The 18,009-nt window shown below is 39.9% G+C and overlaps 4 protein-coding genes and 3 long non-coding RNA genes across 13 annotated transcripts; 4 read left to right on the top strand and 3 right to left on the bottom strand.

The window, feature by feature from the left end:
• Nucleotides 1–20: 20 nt before the first annotated feature.
• LOC116921454 lies at nt 21–3,395 on the top strand. The gene is made up of 3 exons (XR_004393300.2): nt 21–685; nt 2,208–2,814; nt 2,895–3,395. It is a non-coding gene; the product is annotated as an uncharacterized LOC116921454 (long non-coding RNA).
• On the bottom strand, nt 1,951–2,777 carry LOC116921451. The gene is made up of 2 exons (XM_032927758.2): nt 2,361–2,777; nt 1,951–2,292 (listed from the first exon to the last, which is right to left on the bottom strand). The coding sequence occupies exons 1-2, from the start codon at nt 2,775–2,777 to the stop codon at nt 2,281–2,283; spliced, it is 429 nt and encodes a 142-aa protein (XP_032783649.2). The 3' UTR covers nt 1,951–2,280.
• A 159-nt stretch (nt 3,396–3,554) lies between the features above and the next one.
• Nucleotides 3,555–11,642, bottom strand: LOC116921438 (PDZ and LIM domain protein Zasp). 7 transcript variants are annotated; one of them, XM_032927727.2, is made up of 15 exons: nt 11,351–11,642; nt 10,220–10,371; nt 9,438–9,528; nt 8,886–9,278; nt 8,338–8,465; nt 7,996–8,267; nt 7,482–7,564; nt 7,293–7,397; nt 6,808–6,966; nt 6,556–6,628; nt 4,857–5,559; nt 4,586–4,772; nt 4,392–4,512; nt 4,216–4,331; nt 3,555–4,149 (listed from the first exon to the last, which is right to left on the bottom strand). In XM_032927727.2, the coding sequence occupies exons 1-15, from the start codon at nt 11,453–11,455 to the stop codon at nt 4,072–4,074; spliced, it is 2,766 nt and encodes a 921-aa protein (XP_032783618.2). In that variant the 5' UTR covers nt 11,456–11,642; the 3' UTR covers nt 3,555–4,071. The 7 variants fall into 7 exon arrangements, with proteins under 7 accessions (XP_032783618.2, XP_032783620.2, XP_032783621.2 ...); XM_032927729.2 differs by having other exon boundaries at nt 8,167–8,267; nt 11,351–11,641; XM_032927730.2 differs by lacking the exon at nt 8,886–9,278 and adding an exon at nt 8,689–8,748 and having other exon boundaries at nt 11,351–11,641.
• Nucleotides 8,997–9,946, top strand: LOC123471327. The gene is made up of 3 exons (XR_006645799.1): nt 8,997–9,137; nt 9,202–9,341; nt 9,652–9,946. It is a non-coding gene; the product is annotated as an uncharacterized LOC123471327 (long non-coding RNA).
• On the top strand, nt 10,370–11,206 carry LOC116921455. The gene is made up of 2 exons (XR_006645803.1): nt 10,370–11,055; nt 11,164–11,206. It is a non-coding gene; the product is annotated as an uncharacterized LOC116921455 (long non-coding RNA).
• A 1,103-nt stretch (nt 11,643–12,745) lies between the features above and the next one.
• LOC116921447 (PDZ and LIM domain protein Zasp) lies at nt 12,746–16,485 on the bottom strand. Its single transcript, XM_032927749.2, has 11 exons — nt 16,359–16,485; nt 15,294–15,697; nt 15,078–15,229; nt 14,355–14,457; nt 14,212–14,274; nt 14,039–14,157; nt 13,698–13,975; nt 13,446–13,623; nt 13,282–13,367; nt 13,121–13,223; nt 12,746–13,059 (listed from the first exon to the last, which is right to left on the bottom strand). The coding sequence occupies exons 2-11, from the start codon at nt 15,399–15,401 to the stop codon at nt 12,924–12,926; spliced, it is 1,326 nt and encodes a 441-aa protein (XP_032783640.1). The 5' UTR covers nt 15,402–15,697; nt 16,359–16,485; the 3' UTR covers nt 12,746–12,923.
• Nucleotides 16,486–16,580: 95 nt separating this feature from the next.
• Nucleotides 16,581–17,981, top strand: LOC116921452 (translocator protein). The gene is made up of 4 exons (XM_032927759.2): nt 16,581–16,698; nt 17,004–17,245; nt 17,357–17,578; nt 17,649–17,981. The coding sequence occupies exons 2-4, from the start codon at nt 17,144–17,146 to the stop codon at nt 17,841–17,843; spliced, it is 519 nt and encodes a 172-aa protein (XP_032783650.1). The 5' UTR covers nt 16,581–16,698; nt 17,004–17,143; the 3' UTR covers nt 17,844–17,981.
• Nucleotides 17,982–18,009: the final 28 nt, after the last annotated feature.

Genomic DNA, 18,009 nt, shown 5'->3' with positions numbered 1-18,009 from the left:
CTACGCAACAGTTAGTGGAAATGTCACGCCATACGAATGTGTGTTGTTGCATCAGACAATTTGAGTAATAACTCGAAAACAAAGTTAAAATTCAAACAGTTTGATGTTATATCTTAATATTGTTGAAATGCCACATAGTTGACCCGAAGTTATTAACTCTCACGGTGACAAACAACTTTTTGGGTCCGACCCTGAAATTGGACCAATCCGCACTTAGAAAGACAAGAAATATCCCTACAGGCACGTAGTAATTATTGAGTGGAGTTCTTGTGGAGAGATTACAACTATCTACATCGCCACTAAATCCCTTATCGCTGTTGACGCCACAATTTCTTGGCCTTTTATTATTTCTGTCTTGTGAAAACAGAATGTTATCGAAATGAACTGTGTAGCAGCCGACGATCGAATTTCCTATATCCGGCCCATAGAGCGTACGTGTTTCGACTTCCCTGCTTCTTACTGATACATGCAAGAGGATCGAGTAGCTCCATGGTGTGATTGAATATGATATGATGAGATGATATGGATTTTAGGTGCATTTCCTAGATCCATCATCACGCCATCCAGTAGCTGCGAATATACTGCTTCCGGGAAACAAATTAGGTCATCCCCACCCAATGAAGCAAAAGGAGAAAGGGATTTCTTCTTAAATCTATTCAGAAATGGTAGCAGACTGCAAAAAAAGGTAGGATTATAAGGTCATATATGCATAACAAGATATATTTTTATTGAAGTCAAGGCTTTATGGTAGCTTCGCCCTGAAAGATCGAACTAGAGATAAACATAAGGCTGTACTTTGCTAACTAAGACAACTAGTTGGAACCGGTTTTAACCCTCTTCCTTGATTAGTTATCTATCTTTTTTAAAGACAAAAGCTTGTATCTCTGCTGAGGAAAATGTATCGATTGCAAAAGGGAATCAAATATTCCCTGGGAAATGTCGAAGGAAAATCCCTGTATCAGTGACTTTTGAAATTGTTATTTGGCAACGCCTAAAGGTCGTCTACGCTTGTTTATGGCTCATGTCAATCTTATTTCGAATTTTTGGTTTGAACACACCTGGAACGTAAAAGGCCCTTGACATTCATCAACTTCAATTTAGTGGGAAAATGTGCTTTTCTTTCCCCATCAGCCACTAAAATAGCGTGTTATCTTAGTTGACGGTCTGCAATATTTGAGGTTGACAACCAAGTAGCCTAATAATCTAGCTTTTAAACAGTTGTTAAAAAGCCAGTTAAATTAGATCCATGCGAAATCCCTTCTATCACTTTCCCCCTTTTATGCCCTTGGCGGTATTTGACGACGCGTCACTCTAGGGGGCTAATGGGGAAGCAAATCGAATTTTTTTCGCGCTGAGGAAAAATGGCCGAGAAAAGACGAAACAATCCTAAAAATAGCTAATCTTTGAATGGACACAGCATGATAAATTAAAAAAAAACCTCGGCGATTCTTTCAAGTAATATAGTTGACGATATCAACTTTCATACCGCATAATCGGATCTCTTAAATTCCAGGGAGGTTTCTAGCAATCTGAATGACACTTAAGGTCCCATTTTACACTTAAATCTTAAAAAAAAACTTAATTGAAATTAAATTTTTAGTTTTAAAAAGTGAACTTTGTTTCTTACACTACAATTTCACTTTCAACTAATTTTTAAGAATATATAACGATAATTGAGGAAATTAAACTGAAAAACAGAAAACGCGCAAAACGCAGAAAAATAAAAACATTAAAAATTAAATATTCCATAACTTTTGTTGTATTTCATGAAAAAAAAAAATCCTTTACACATATTAAACTTCACATATAGACCTATAACTGGTAAAAGTTTGAACAAAATCGGCGACCTGGTCGCCACACGCTTTGGTCGATTTCGCATGGATTGACCCTAATTTTGGTAGTCGATTGAAAATGGGATGGATTAACGAAATAACGTAAAATATGCTTGAGTAATTTTTTAAAATTTATTTACAACAAAAGAAAAAGCGAAAAAGTTTTGCAAATGTTGAGTGGATGATGCATATTTACAATATTATTTACAAGGATATAGTCTCTGATATATATACATCAGTATGGACAATAAATTTTGATGCTCGAGTGAACTGCCCAAAGGTGAAACATTTTCAATAAATATGTACATTTAACATTGAGATAAGATAAGTCATAAATTTTTAAAATAGTTACAAATTGCCAAATTACTTTTTCAGAAAATCGTCTCGAACTAAAGGTCCTTTAAGTTCGTCAGCAGAGGCTGGAACCGTACGGACCCACACGGTGACTCTATGCTCTAAACTAAGAAAAAGAGCTTTAAGTCGAACGTTGTGAGAATAATCTACCTGATCTTCTGCAGGGATCAGTACCTGTGCAAAGGTATTAGAAGATCCCGGTCGACGCACGCCATATTGAAGCTGGACATTGGCCCACTTCGTTCCGCAATTTTTGACGTAGCTTTGCAAATCCAAGCGGTAACCTCCGGAATTGAAAATAGTGCCAGCATGTCCATCGATGGAGTGAGTTGGACGGAAGGTCTCCGCAATAACTTGTTTGGCAATTTTGATCTCCTTGTGGCTCAGTTGGTACAAGTTGTCACCTCGATCTTCGGTAACGAAGAACGTGATGGTCGCATCTACACGGCCAACTTCGTAAATCAATTTCCTTGCAGGAGCGGCTTTGTTCTTCCCTTGCTTTTTGGGATTCGTCTGACTATTGTAGACAAAGTCACGGAACTGTTGCAGACTCGGGTCGAGAACCTCTACGGCACCGTGTTTCATCTTCATGTTGATAAACGTTGGTAATAAACGTGCAGTCTTGATGGTAAGTTATAATCGTGACCTTTAGTGTACGGTATGTACACTAACAAACACAGCACTATTGTTTTCTTCGCTATTTTACAGCACTTCTATTGTACGAAAAGACTTGATGTTTTCATCACGGAAAGATGTGGTATTGCCATCACGCGTAGGGTTATCACGAAATCGCCGGATAATAGACGGCCGTCTGTCGAGAGAATCCCTTTGTTAAACGCAATTTGATGGGTTTGAATTGACATTTTAGCATTTTTCAAATCGGTTTTACCTTTCCACAGATTAAACGAACATTATTCAGCCGGTTTTTTATTTTAAAAGAAACGATTTATAGGTCAATTTTCGCATCAAGTCGGTTGGGTTGCGTAGGAAACCAATCAAAGGTTTGCCATTGTTTGAGATTTGCGCGGACCATTTCACCGCTGTACGTCGTTAATCAATTAATTTGATGTCTTGGCAGTATATTTTTTATCTTTTTTTTTTGAACGTCTGGACAACATAACATAAATAATTTCTCGATCATCGGGTGGGTTACTTTTTCATTCCTTGCAAATATTGTTATATTATGATATTTTTTTTTTCTCCATTATTCTCTCACATCACACACAGCCTAAATTAAAGCCCCATATTTGTTTAAATCCATTGGCTTGTGTGACGTACGGAGAGAGTAAGGTTGGCCTCAAACAAAAATTTCCATCCAATGGAAAAGTGAAAATTATATTAATTTTTGGAGACCTACAATTTTTTGGGTGGGGGGGTCTAGACACTGACTAAAGTGGGGCTGTAATTATATTAAGATGTGTGTCATACCTATTTTGTTTTTTTCCTTCGATGATCCCAAGCTGTAAAAGCAATCGAATCGTGGGTAAAATTTGTGAAGGGAAAGCAGGAAAAAAAATACGAATAGCAAACTAAACAGCACACGCGCGGGAAAAAAAAAACATGTTCGGGTACAACCCAAATTCTCTATAAAAAAAAAAGAATCTGATTAAAAAAAAAAGGAGAATAATAAAGGAGGAAGCGCCATTATACAGGAACTAGGAGTTTTTTTTTTGAAAAAGGATTAAAATAGAGGAAGAATAAGAGAGCATTAAAGACCAAAAAGAAACGTCCAATCACAATTGATAGGACATGACGTATCATTCGTGTGGTGGTGGTAATGACTAAAAAATAAGAAAACACATATTTTCTCTTCCCCCCTTTTTTTTTTTCACCAAAGAAGAATATCCGCCGAATGTCCCATTCCAACAGGCGTCCCTTTGAATTTTTAGCGGGCGTGGCTTTTGCACATCGGTCGACCACCTTTGCCCAAAAAGCTCTGTCCTTCCAAATTCTTTTTACAAACCTATTTTTAAAAAATAATGATAATAATTAGTAAGGCATCAATGTCAAATCAACCAGATCAAATTACCGAACAGTTGAAGCATTGGCTGTGGTAATTGTTATTCATAGCTTCAACCCAACGATCACCAGCCTCGATCGGGTAGCCACAAGCGTAGCACTTGGTGGTAAAAAGCTCATTCCAATCTTTAGACAAAAATGTGCGATTAAAAATTTTCCGAATAAAAACAATAAGAAATAACAGACCAGCTTCGCAGTAAGGCAGACCATCTTCCAAATAGAAATGACTATTGCCGAAAAGTGAACCGCAGTAAGTACAAGAGAAGCATTCAGGATGAAATTGCTTGCCAATCGCATTCAAACAATCCTGTTGGACGATAACAAAGAAGAAGCTATTCAACAAATGATTACCTCAATGAATGAATTGAAATTAAACATACGCCTTTGACGCGTTTTGAACAGCGGGAACAGTTGGGAGCCAGGTGGGTCTCGAAACATCCTTCGCAATAGAGTTGCTTCTTCTCTTCGACGAATCCAATGTCGTGCAGTTCACGTTTACAATCGGGCATGGCGCAGCTGAAATGATTCGGACACCAAGTCTGACCTAGAGCCGTCACGAACTTGCCTCTATAAAAAGACAACCCCCCCAAAAAGAAAAACAAAAGATCATCGCGGATGTCTTACAAACGAAAATGGAATGAAACAACTGACCGAATTTGAGCTTTGCAAGAAGAACAAACGGGTACGCGAGCTCCAGCGGCTACCTGCTGATTAAGGACACCTTTGCCACGTCTGGGTGCTGACTGGATGCCTGAACCGGCTCCTTTGGGTGGTTGCGGTGCAAGTTGGGGAGCTTGGTGTTGCGCCTGGGCCGCCATCGCCGCCGATGCAGCCACAGCTGCCGCCGAGCCAAAGCCTGCGAGACCGGGGTTGGATGGTTCGTGTTGATGTTGTTGTTGTTGCATTTGGCCAATATCTGTTTGCTTGCTCACTAGCGTCGTTCCATCATCATCACCACCATAGCCTAAGACACTAGGGCCGGCCTTCAATCCCGTCAGCGTCGGGTATGGCCCCGAAGCGACGGGACTGGGCATACGAACGGGAGCTTCTACGACCGGTGTAGGTACAGGGAGTTCTGCCACGGGAGCAACAACAGCGGGAGTTGGGGCTGGTGGTTCGACAACATTGGCAACAGCGGGGGTAGGAGCAGCAAAAGGTGAGGGAGTGAAACCATCGAGAACAAAAGGAATTCCATCGCTATCAACCACCCCAAGCGTGTTTTGTTGTAATGGTGCGGATGGGGGTGCGAAAGCAGGCGACACAACATTCCGGTAAGTTTCTTCCGGTTCAGAAGCCACCGGTGGCCAGACGACTCGATTGCCACTGAAATTGGCTGGTGGCATATTATTGCCACCTGTTTTGTTTTGGTTTTTGTTTTAAATGCCCGACCAGTTATGGACAATTATTTATGTTGAACCATCGAGTGAAATGAGACAGACACAAGGGTGACGAATAAAGTCAAGAAAATACATGCAAGACAAAAGACAGTAAAAGAAGAAAAAAAAGTGAGAAAGGAAGGAAATAAAAAAAATAAAATAAATTAATAAAACACATTAAGCAGCATTTTTTTTTTAAGGAAAAAAGAAAAACATTAGTTAAAGAAGCATTGCATTTTATTTTTTTAAATGTAAATAAGCGTTTTTTCTCTATCACCCAATTTCCTTTTTTTCTCAAAGACAGCCATTTTTTTTAAAGGCAAGTAAATATCCAATTATTAATAATTTTTTCTTTCTAGAGAGACAAAGCCAAGCATAAATAACTGCATAGCAAAACAAGCAATTACACAGGGATTTAAGCAAACCAAAATAAAAATTAATAAAAAAATTTTTTTTGTTTTCCAAGACGAAGTGACTGGAGAAGGAGTGGGTGAGCGCGCGTGGTGTGGTATTTTTTTTTTGTTTGGTTTGTTAGCGTGAAAGTGCGAATGGCTTGGGCGCAGCATTGAAGGAGCGAATAGCAACTCCTGCGAGAACAAGAGGAGAGAGAGAGAGAGAGAGAGAGAGAGAGAGAGAGAGAGAGAACCCGTAGGAGTAGAAAGAATAAAAAAAAAAGGTAGACCGCACACGGAAAAGAGAACACACGAAGAACACGACCACAACAACAACAACATCAACCACAAAAAAAAAAAGGGCGAGAGTATGTGTCCCGATTTTCTTTCTTTTTGTTGTTCAAGAACCAAATAAAAATTGCTAATTTTCTTTTTTTACGATACCTTTCGCTTTTTTTTTTCTTTCTAAAAAAGAGTTAACTAATTCAAAGGGAAACCGATTCTAATTTTTTATATGTTCTTTACTCAAACCTAACGATGCTATAAATCAAAAAGAGCTAAAATAGAGTGAGAAAACCTTACCTGATGGACGGGCAGCCGGAGTAAACGAAACCGATTTCACAGCCGGAGGAGGTGGACCGTAAACTGCGGCCGGCTGTGTGAAACAATTTTTCTTGTTAATGCGTTGCAACTTGAAAAGAATTTTTCTTTTTAAAAATTAAAATCAATGCTAGTATTGCACTGTTTTTAAAGCAGAATGAAAAATGTGCATCATGCGGGGGTTAATTTGTCAAGTGTTTGGTCTTTTGCTTGTGTTAATGTCCGAATGTATACCTCGTCAGAGGTCATTTCGTTCGTGACCGCCACAGTTTCTTCAATGGTAGTGATAGTACTAGCGCTCTGGTGGACAGAAGAGGAAGAAGAAGAAACGATGGTGCTCATCATTGAGCTGATGGTATTGCTGCTCTCCACTTGTTCAAATAACTCGTCGATCTGCAGCCGCCATCATCGTTTGTTTTGTTTTTTAATGAAAGCGCGCGTGTGTATGTGATGTTGGAAAGCCAACAGTTTGAAGAAAATGTAAAAAGAAAAAGGGCAAGAAAAAGAAAAAAAATCGTGCAAAGGATTAAATAGAGAAAAAAAAGGAAAACAAATTTGCGATTTAAAAGAAAATAAGGCACGGCAGAAAAACTGAAGCAAAACAATAAGAAATTCCCATCAACTGGAATTTTTGCAAAACATCAAGAAAAAAATTAAAAGGTAAAGCACGCGCACCCCGCAATTGAAATCAGTTAAGAAAAAAAAATTATTTAAAAGACCTTGACTTGCGGCTTAACGGGAGCCGGAGCAGCCGGGAAAATCCGGACGCCTCCTACAGGTGGAGGATGATGAGCACTGGGTGATAGAGCACTTCCTCCAAAGTTCTGTTTTACATGGAATTCAAAAGAAAGTGTAACTATAATTGCAGTCAGCAAAAAATGTTAAAATAAAAAAAAAAAAAAACTAACGTTGGCCACCATGGTGACGGGCGAGTTGAACGACATTGGCTTGTGGGTAGGAGTTGCAGAATGAGCAAAACCTTGATGACGCTCTGTCATTGAGAAATACAATGATAATCATAATCACAAAGGCAAAATCCATCATTTCATTGACAAATAACTAAAACACAGACCATTAGAAACCCCACGGCAAATAGCAACAACACAGAGACAAACACATCAAACTAAAACTTAAAAAAAAAAATAAAAATATTCAAATGCACCGCAACCGGAAGCTACACCAAATATTTTTACTGCGTGCATTTTTTTTTTCAAGGGAATCGCAATTGGAAGCCAATCTCGACCTTACCTGAATATAAAACACTATTCTACACAATTTACACGAGATATTAATGGATCCTGGAAAAAAACTTTTTTTTTTTCTTTCTTTTGAAACAAAAAGAAAAACTAATAAAAGCTTTGGGTTTTTTTGTTTTTGGGCTGGAAGGGTTAGGCTGTTGAGTGCGGGGTATAGCCAACCTACCTTCCATGCTAGTATTGGGGGATAGGATGGGTGATGTTGGATTTGACGAAGACGATGTTTCTAAAGACCGAAGGGCCTGCTGATGAATGCGCTGGAAGGTGCGAGACTGAATCGTGCGAGATGCCAGACCCTTCTGAGCCGGCGATGCGTCGGCTGGATCAATGTCAATACCTGGCTCGGGTTCCTTAGGTGCCTTGTCCATCTCCTGGATCATTTTGAACACTTCGCTGTTGCCTGGATCGTAGGTTTTATCGTTTTTCTTAAAATTCACTCTACGTTATCAAATAAAATTCGTTAGCTTTTAATTAATTTGCAATTTGCATATCGAATTTGTTTACATACCCGAGAACTCCCTGGGACAGGACTTCTGCCTGCGATGACAGAGTTTCTGCGATCGATTCTTCAGAATAAAGTCCCATGGGCGAGTTGAATTGGCGGTTGACTATCTTGACACCACTGCCATCGGTTTTCTAAAATAAAAAAAATGTGTTACTTAATTATTAAAACTTATTTACCTACACCCAGCCGGCAGTTAAACCTTTCTGTTATATCCCATCAAAACATTTGCGTTAGATTATTGGCAAGTTTAAAATTATTATTAAAAGGCTCTTCCTTTGTGTTTTTTGTTTCTTTTTTCTGAACTCGTTGACAGAAAACAAATGCAGGCTAGACACACAATCACACAAGTTTTACCTTGACCGCTACGTAAGAAGCCGGGCCGGAGCCAGCGTTTCGATATCCGGTACGGACAGCCTATGATGTACACACATATTTGGTATCACATCTAAACTAAAAACCTTTTCTTTTTCCTAGCAACAAACTCTTTCGCAATACATCTGGCATTCTCAAAACGCGCACACACATTGAATTGAGTAAACAAAAACACTTACACTGTTGCATTTGTTAAGGGTTAGTGACGAAGGTAATGCAGGTGTGCTGACTAGAGGTGTGCTGTTAGCGGATCGAACAGGTGGCAACGTTGGTTGAATGCGCATAACGGCCAATTGTTGAGTAAGCAATTCTTTGGCCCGGTTCGTCTCGTCGTTGGCGACACTACCATAACATTTGGGTAAACTGTTGTACGAAGAAGAAACGTAATTCGGCAAAGAATAATCTTTATCGGAAAACGGTGGCGACGTCAGGTAGTTGTTATTGTTGTTGTTATTGTTGAATTCACTCGATTCTTTCGCCTTCTTGTCGGGGTAGGAGACTGAAGTCGGAGGCGAGTAGGTGCAACGGACGAAAGGTTTTGCCGTTAAATTCAACGATTTGTGAATCAACGGCTGGAAGGAGGAAAAAAAACAAACAAACGAGACACGACGTTCATAAAAAAACCCATGCAACAAGTAAATTCGTGCATCAGTTTCACGATGATTAAACATCGGGATTTTTTTCAAAATTAAATTAAAAACAAAAGACGGGCAAAAAAAAGCAAAAAAAACCTGCTGAACGGGCGCGGGTGGTGCGGCAACGGGTAGGATGTTGTCGAGAACATCGTTGGGTTTGACAGCAGTTTTGGGCATTCCTCCACCCCTGTGTTTTAGGGGAAAACAAATAAATAATTGATCGTTATTGTTGTGTATTTAGGAGAAAAGTTATTTTTAAAACACACTAAAGTCATTAAGAAAAACGGTTTGTCTCAATTTTTTTCAACAGCGCCATCTGCTAGTCGGTGTGAGAAAAGAGACGGTCGGGGGAGGTAAGAAGTGCTGGACGGCGGGCTTCTTCCCTACAACGAACAGGGCAACAATAAACCCAGAAATAGATTTCCCAGCAGTTCCTCGGCTCGCGGGACAAATCCTAAAAGGAGGTAGGGGACGGCGTGAAAACCCGAGACACTTGAGCTGGGCCGTCTGCTCAGACTCCAGAATTAGCACACACACCTCCCAAAGATATTTGTCCAAATTGAATTTGTTTTTTTGTTTGAAATAAATCGTTTTTTCATTGAAAATCTCGTGTTAGAAGAATTTCAAAATGTTTTCCACGATGTCTTGACCCACTTTGGGTTGGGGGAGAATCGTGATTACGGTAAGCCACACCCACAAACGGACGACCTCAAATGCTGGCGGGATGCACCACCCGTTTTTATCAGTGCGGAAAGTTATTCTTTTTGAAATCGTGCGGCCAACCGCAGACATTGTTGCAAAACAGATGGGAGGGTATGAATTGAATCGAATCATTTCTTTTCTCTCTCTATCTCTCTAAAACGATATGTTGACTGTACCTGCTGACGACGAGTTCGAAGTTGTTGCCGGCCCTGGCCACGGCATCTTGAGCCTCTTTGTGACGCAATTGGAAAATGTCCGTCGTGTTGACGCGGATCAGCGCATCTCCGACACGAAGTCCTGCCTTTTCAGCCAAACTGCCTCCGTTCACCTGAAACGATTTCGAATTGATTTACTTTCGTTCGTTTAACTGACGTCACCGGCAAAAATTTGCAATCCGATCGCCGTTCAAAAACCAACAATTGAACAGCGTGTGAGTCAACGTGTCGAATATCGACCGGAAAAACACTTAAATGAGTCATTGTAGTGGTCGACCCATTATCTCCGTGTTATTCAATTAGGGTCGTTTCGCTTTTGTTGAGTCATCCGTTCTTTCAAAAGATCGATAAATAAATGTGAAAAAGGCGCGAACAGGACTAGGATTATATCAGCCCCTTTGTGGGATTTCAGTTTTATCAGATGGATAATAAAGGCGGGAAAACAACATTTCCTAACGGTTCAGATACGAAGCTTTGAAACAAAAGATATCGTGATATCAGTTGTGTGGAAGAGCTACGCCGATCATGTGATCACCGAAGAAAGAAACCAATGAGAGCAGTTTGCTGGCCGGAGCTTTTTCTTTTTAGTTGGAAATATACATTATTTTTAGCAACAGACGTCCGAAGCCAAAAAAAGAGATCGTCAGCCAAGAAAGTAATGCAGTTCGTGTTGGAATCGGGAGAGAAAAAAAATATACAGGAAATTCTAGAGAAGAGCCTTTTGCCAAACGACAGTGGAGCCCAGCTGTAAATATAGCGATCCCGGCACAGGGGCCCGGCTTAGTGGCTGTTTAAGTGTAAGTACAACAAACAAGAAACGTGTGCGCATTATACACGTACATTTCTTTTGTCCATTGTTTTGCTTCTATCTAACATCTGAAAATCGTCTATAAATAACGATGCAGGTGAAAAATGAAAAAAAAAAAGAAGATAATTTTTCACGTATTTGGAGCTTTCTCCAAACAGCTGATTATTTTAACATCCCTGTATTTTAACGAGAAACATGTGAAAAATAAGCAGCCATTTTGAAATTGTAATCCCTATCAATTCTTAAGATACAAATTGAAAATCAGGAAGGATCACGTAACTCACTTTTTGAACAGTTAAAGGAGCGCAGAAGTCGATACCGCCTTGTAGTCGGAAGCCCCAAGGTTGGTTGTCGAATTTCGACATTTTAATCGACAGCATCTCAGCCATTTTTCTTAAACTTTTCTTGTGATTAGTGGACAAAAATTTCGATGACAAATTGCACACGATTCACAGCAAGGATTGACAACACACTGATAATGAAATATGGGCAAATAGCAGCAGCACGTTTTTCACCCTCACAAAATTTTGCGACCGCACTGGTCGCCAGCCACTCGATAACTGAACGGCGCCAAATGAAAATGCTCGCTGCGCCATCTCCCCTCACCCGGAAGTTATTGCACACGAATCCTTTCTTTCCTTTTTCTTTTTCACATAAAATAGTTTTACCTTGTTTTATTTATTTCACAAGTTGTTGGTTCCGTTTCGAAAAAAAAAAAATGCAAATATTTGTATTTTTAAAAAATTGGCCAATATGTAAATAGAATAAATTTTTTTCAAAAGGTTGAATAATTATCTACATAATGTCTGATTGCTACATCCCTGGTCTCTCACGACCCCGGCATTCCATTCTTATGGGAATCGAAAGTATATAGAACTGGTTTTTCTTCTAATGTCGTCTGCTCCGTGAAACTGCACAACTTTACATTGGTCATGACTACTGATAAAAATACAAGTAATCTGGAAAGGAAACAATTAAAATGCACAGCAAAATGCACGATGAAAAGCAAGAGACTGCCAATTTCATAGATTTGTCATTAAGGGAATGTTGACTTGACGGTCGGCAGGAATGTTTTGGCGGTCGAGTGCGAAACGACGTGAGCCAGCCAGCAGCTCTGGGTTTGTTGTGTGCCTGCACTGTACGGTGTCTATTTTAGCCCGTTGCTGCAATGGGCCCTATATACATACCTCTCGATTTCTCTTTCAAAAAAAAAAATTGTTTTTCTTTAATGCCCTTGAAAACAAAAAAGAAGGAGAAGATCCGGAACTCTCTATTTCCATCCAGCAGCTCCAGCAAATTTATATTTTATTTTTCATTCAAAAATTAAAAAAATAAATAAAAGAATAAAAATACAAATGGCAGACGAAACGCCATGTTTGACTGTCGATATTATGACAGACCACACCAGTCGAATTTCTGACAGCATACTGACTGCATTAACTGTCTTATCTTGCCCTATACACGAAGTATGTTATATAAAAACTCGTATAAGCTTTGTTTATCTTTTCGAAAAAGATATCATGTGACGTTCGTCCAACGTATATACATACAGTTTGACGAGGAGGTTATATTTCTTCTTCAGCCATAAGAGACATCACAAGGCAAATCAAGAAAGATTGGATTAATATCAACAACATTCTTCTGCTGGTGCCAATAGGAATCATCAATAAGAAATAGTGTGTTTGTTAAAGTAAAGTATATTATTATTATTATGTGTAATTATATTACAAAGTTTTAAAAGGACGCAGGCATCAAGTTATGCGTTGGGTAGAGAAGGAGCAGGATTGGGATTTGGCCGGGTTTGACGTGCGTGAATAGTTTTTTTCTCCAAGTTTTAAATTATTTGAAAATTTATTGTTATTTGAATGAAGATGGCGGGAAGATGCGAACGCCCCCTACGGGAGGTGCTCCAGTCGCCATAGAAATCAGAGAAGCGCCCAGCTGTTTGGCTGCCACTTCAGTTGTCATTGCATTCTTTGGTACTGGTGCTCCCCTTTTAAATGACGAGTCATTAAACAAACGTCCTCAAGACAAATTCATTTGAAATATCTTACGGTTTCACTGTAATGGGTGTCAAATCAGGAGCCGGTGGTTGATGACTAGCCACCAATTTGGCGTGAACATCGCAATACAATTTGTTATTGATCTTGTAATATCCTGTAGATATTTAAAATATTACGCACTAGTCACATGTCAAAGTGATTCAAACACTTACCAACGTTTTTGAGTGAAGTTCCACACGTTGAGCATTTAAAACACTCGACGTGCAAATTCTTTTCCTTTAAACGGACGAAAACACCCCTGCGAATATTCAACAATTGCGATTTTTTTTTTTTCAAATTTCAAGGGTCTTCAAAAATTATGTTTCAAGTTAAATACACAATGAGGCGATCGCATTCAGCACATCGTGGGTTTTCGGCCGTGGCTTGCGGAGGTTCAGGGCCTTTGAAATTTTTGTTGACCGGCGCCGTTGGCGCAGTCACGGAACGGACTCCAGCCGGACGTGACACAGGGGCCGGCACTGGAGCAAAGGGTGACGTCACAGTTGCAGCCGGTGCTATTTGATTGGGGAAAAAAAACAAATGTATTGTAACTTGTGTGGCTTATGGAATTTCACGCTTTTTGCAATACCGAATTGTTGTTGTTGTTGGATGGGATGATGAATGACAACCGGCTGTTGTTTTGGTGGCTGTTGCTGTTGAACGACAGGATGGTGCACAACAAACGGTTGCTGTTGGGATGCTGGTCCTTGGTTTTTAATCGGTGGATTAACAGATACAGCACGATGAGTCACTTCCGCCGGATCTTCTTCAGTCTCATCTTTCGGTTCCTTGTCCATTTCTTGCAGCATTTTCAACACTTGGCTATTGGATGAGTCGTAGACTTTTTCGTTTTTCTTGAAATTGATCCTGTTCACAATAAATTGTTATGCAATTCCGAATTCGATGGAATATAGTCTGATTAGTAATTACCCAAGAACTCCTTGAGACAAGACTTCAGCTTGTGACGATAGTGTCTCGGCAATCTTTTCCTCGCTGTACAGACCCATAGGTGTGTTGAACTGTTGACGATTTAATGTCTTTGCTTCGTCCTAAATTATTCAATTGTTACACATTTTTGAATGAACACGCACAAGTAATAATACCTTGATGGAAGAAGTGAATGGCGCCGCTTTCGTGTTGTGAGCGGAACCGATCCTAGGAGCTTCCTGTCAATTCAAACAGCCCGCCAGAAAGTTTGAATTAGTTCACCTTTTATTTTTAACAAAATCTTTAATCTAATTCATACTTCATGGTGAAGAGCTAAAGATGTTTTAGTCAGCAAGGATTCGCCTGTTGGTACTTGGACGGGTTCGGCCAATGGCGTCACTTGCGGTTTCCATATTCCAGCTCTGCAAATATAAATGTCTATTATTTAGAAAAAGTAGGACAGAGCAGACGTAACCTAATTTAACAAGAGGGAGCATTTAGTGTAGTCGACGCAGGAAAAAAATGGGTGTCTAACATTATTTCGCGACTGATCGCTTAAAGACCAGAAATAGATTGCTTGCCGTCCAGACTGTTCAGGTCTCACAGCTGATCCCGATTTAGAGTCGACCTCTCCTTCTCTTTGATCCACATACTCCCCAAGAGAGAGAGAAAAGTCTTTAAAAGAGAATTTTTTTTTTCAGGACGCCATCGTTTGCCTTCAATCGGCAGCACCGCCACGTTTAAAAAAAAAAACGAGTTTCAAACAGCGCGCCAATTCTTTTGCGTGCGGAGTACTCGTAGGACGATGGTACCTCATTATTTGTTGGGAGGGATGAAAAACAAGAAATGGAAAAACAACAACGGAAGCCATCGCTCTCTTGAGAAAATATTTGAGGTATTTCCGCTAAACCCACGTTGCATTTGAGCTTATTTGTCTACGTGCGTGACGTCACATACTCCTTTTTCTTTTTCTAATTTATTAAGATAATATTTGTCTCTAGGATATTTTTTTTCTGATTTGTTGTTGTTTGCTATTAGTTACCGTCCGATATGCAGTTGGAATTGATTGCCGGCTTGAGAAATGGTATCCAACGCTTCCTGATGCCGTAAGCGTATCACGTCGATATCATTCACTCTCAAAATCGCGTCTCCAGCTTTCAATCCAGCGGTTTCCGCCAAACTCCCCATATTCACCTGTTTTAATAGACGATAAATAAGAACAGTAAAAAGAGAATGGCATTGCATTCGAGTATTTTACCCTTAAAACAGTAAGGGGAGTAGCGAAATCTAATCCGCCTTGAAGCCGGAATCCCCAAGGTTGTTGGTTGTTGGAGCGGCACATTTGAATCGTTAAGGCGTGGGCCATTGGTACTGTTGTTTGTAACGTACAAACTGTTCAAACTGATACGAATAAAAACACAGCACGCTGGCACCGAAAGCTCTCAAATCTCTGTCCGAGTCAGGATACAGACGCCCAGTCGGGATGGCGTCGGCTCAATGACTGAGAGTTCCGATTGGAGATTTCTCACAGTATATGTAAGTCTGTATGAGCAGGGAATGGTGGACGAACTGTCGGTCTCATTCCGGCGACAAGTCTGTACACTCGAGTCGACCCGGAAATCGTTTTCTGAATTCTTCCATTCATCCGGTTTGGATATTCATCTGAAAATAATTAGCACACAAATTGAGATCTGATTAGTCGTTTTCAGTTCAACTTCACCGTAAATGCGGTGTCATTTCATGGTTTAATGCGATTGTATCATCATAGAAAAGAATAAACAAAATGTCACCGCATCCGCTTGAGAACTGATGGATCGTTCTGTGTTTCTAAAGCCTGTAAATATTTAGGATCTCGTAATCCCTAAGCGACTATTACGTAGGCACAAACCCACACTACATCGAAGCTACAGTCACAGTAAATAAGTTAAGTAGACTAAAAGGAATTCTTTTTTTTCTAAACAAGTTCTTTTTGCTTCTCCCTTTTCTGCTAAAAATACCGGGGGCCGGCCCATATATACTACCTCTCCAACGAGCACAGCCTGCAATGTCACATGCATAAGTCGGGCCTCTTTTTTTTTAAAGAAATAAATTCATTTTGCCGAACGCACAGTCACGGCTATTTATACACGAGGAATTTTAACCCGTCGCTTTTTTCTTCGTGTTCCGTCTCAGTTCACACTGACCTGAACTGTATTCCAACAGTTTAGACACAGACAACCAGATTCACTGATAAATGACATCCATTTTTATCGTTTCGTCGTGACGATTCAGAACGTGATCGAGTCAAAACAAAGAACACTTTGATGGGATAAAAAGAAGATACCAAATAAACGAAGCATTAGTCATCGATCTTCACGTCCACAATGTGTAAAAACTTAACAGTTTGAGATGTTGGCATACTTGGACGATGTGTCACGATTCTATTTCTATTTGTGTTCGTCAACCCAGTATTTAGAGGGTAACACGTTTTTAATTATCAGTCACTTTTTTCTACCTCTCATTTCAAATATGGCCACTAGATGGTAGCTTGGTCCCGCGACTATTGGAAGTAACAAAAATAAACTAATGTGCCAGACGGCAACAACAAATAGATAAGAGTGCGAAGAACATGGTAAGCAAATCGCCTGTCACATGAAAAGAAGAACGATTACGGTCTGTTTCAGGTAGTATCCTTGCTCAGAAAATGATATGTTTAACTCTACTTGTCAAATATTGACATCAGACAACAAAATTTGCCTGTGTTAGGGTTCACGCTGAGTATACAGTTGAAATTTGAATAAAAATATACAGTGCGTTTATCGAAACGCCTATCGCCACGTGTGAAAAACTGGTTGGCTTTCTCTGTTGATCTCAAAGTTTTCCTTATTTTAATGACCCAGGGTCAAGTTAAGATAAAAACCAAATGGTATCATTTTACATGTGCATCTGACTTTTTTCACTTTTTCTGTCTGTTGTGTAACATACCAAGATCCTGGTGCTAAGCACGTAGACCACGCCTTCCGGCTAACGACGAGCCATTTGTCTCAAGCAGAAAAAGTACCATTCTCACTTTGACCGCGTAACTGAAAGGTTTCAGAGAAGATTTCGTCAGTGACTTTGAAGTTTAAAATGGAAATCGTTTGGTCAGCCATCGTTTTGACTCTTTTACCCTGGGTAGGGTCCTTCGCCGGTGGTTCCATTACGCGAAAGTACATCAAAACTTGGTACGATGTAAGTAAATCACCCTGTTATAGCCATGATTGAAAACACACAACAGGTTTCTGTCCACAAGCGGCGTTGCCATTAGGTGCCTTTCTTTAAACAATTGAATTTGTACAACAGAAGGACATCAAGAAACCTAGTTGGCGTCCTCCTAATTTGGCATTTCCTATTGTTTGGACATATCTTTATCTAACGATGGGTTATGCTTCCTACTTGGTCTGGCGTGATGGCGGTGAAACCTTGGATGGCCCTGCCAGGTTGCCGCTGATGCTCTTCGCCCTTCAACTCGTTCTCAACTGGGCTTGGTCTTACATCTTTTTCTACTTTCACAACTTGAAATTGGTATCTACGTCAAATTGATATACTTTTTTGAATATGATTAGCTTTTACCGATTATGCTAACAAATTACAGGCATTTTATGAGATCATCGTTATGCACGTCACCATCGCTTCTTGTGTCTATACTTTTAAATCCGTCAACGAAACAGCTTCTTATTTGATGATGCCATACCTGGCATGGGTCAGCTTTGCTTGTCTACTTACCTATACGATTTGGAGAATGAACCCACCCAACAACGGCAAGCCGTCAAACAAGAAGAAAAAGTAAAAGACAACCGTTTAGTGGGATTATGTTCCATCCATCCTACATTCCAACGTTGTCAAAGCGGACGGGTCCCCAAAGAAAAAGGGGGGAAATTCCATTAATCCCACGAATTTTCTTAATACATGCATATCTCGAAGAAAATCTTTTGTTCTTTTCGGAGGTTAGATTT

Source organism: Daphnia magna, linkage group LG4 (genome assembly GCF_020631705.1).
Source record: "Daphnia magna isolate NIES linkage group LG4, ASM2063170v1.1, whole genome shotgun sequence".
In the NCBI taxonomy this organism is placed as follows: Eukaryota; Metazoa; Arthropoda; class Branchiopoda; order Diplostraca; family Daphniidae; genus Daphnia; species Daphnia magna.
Note: the sequence above shows the minus strand (reverse complement) of the source record. Positions and strands in the feature narration are given on the sequence as shown.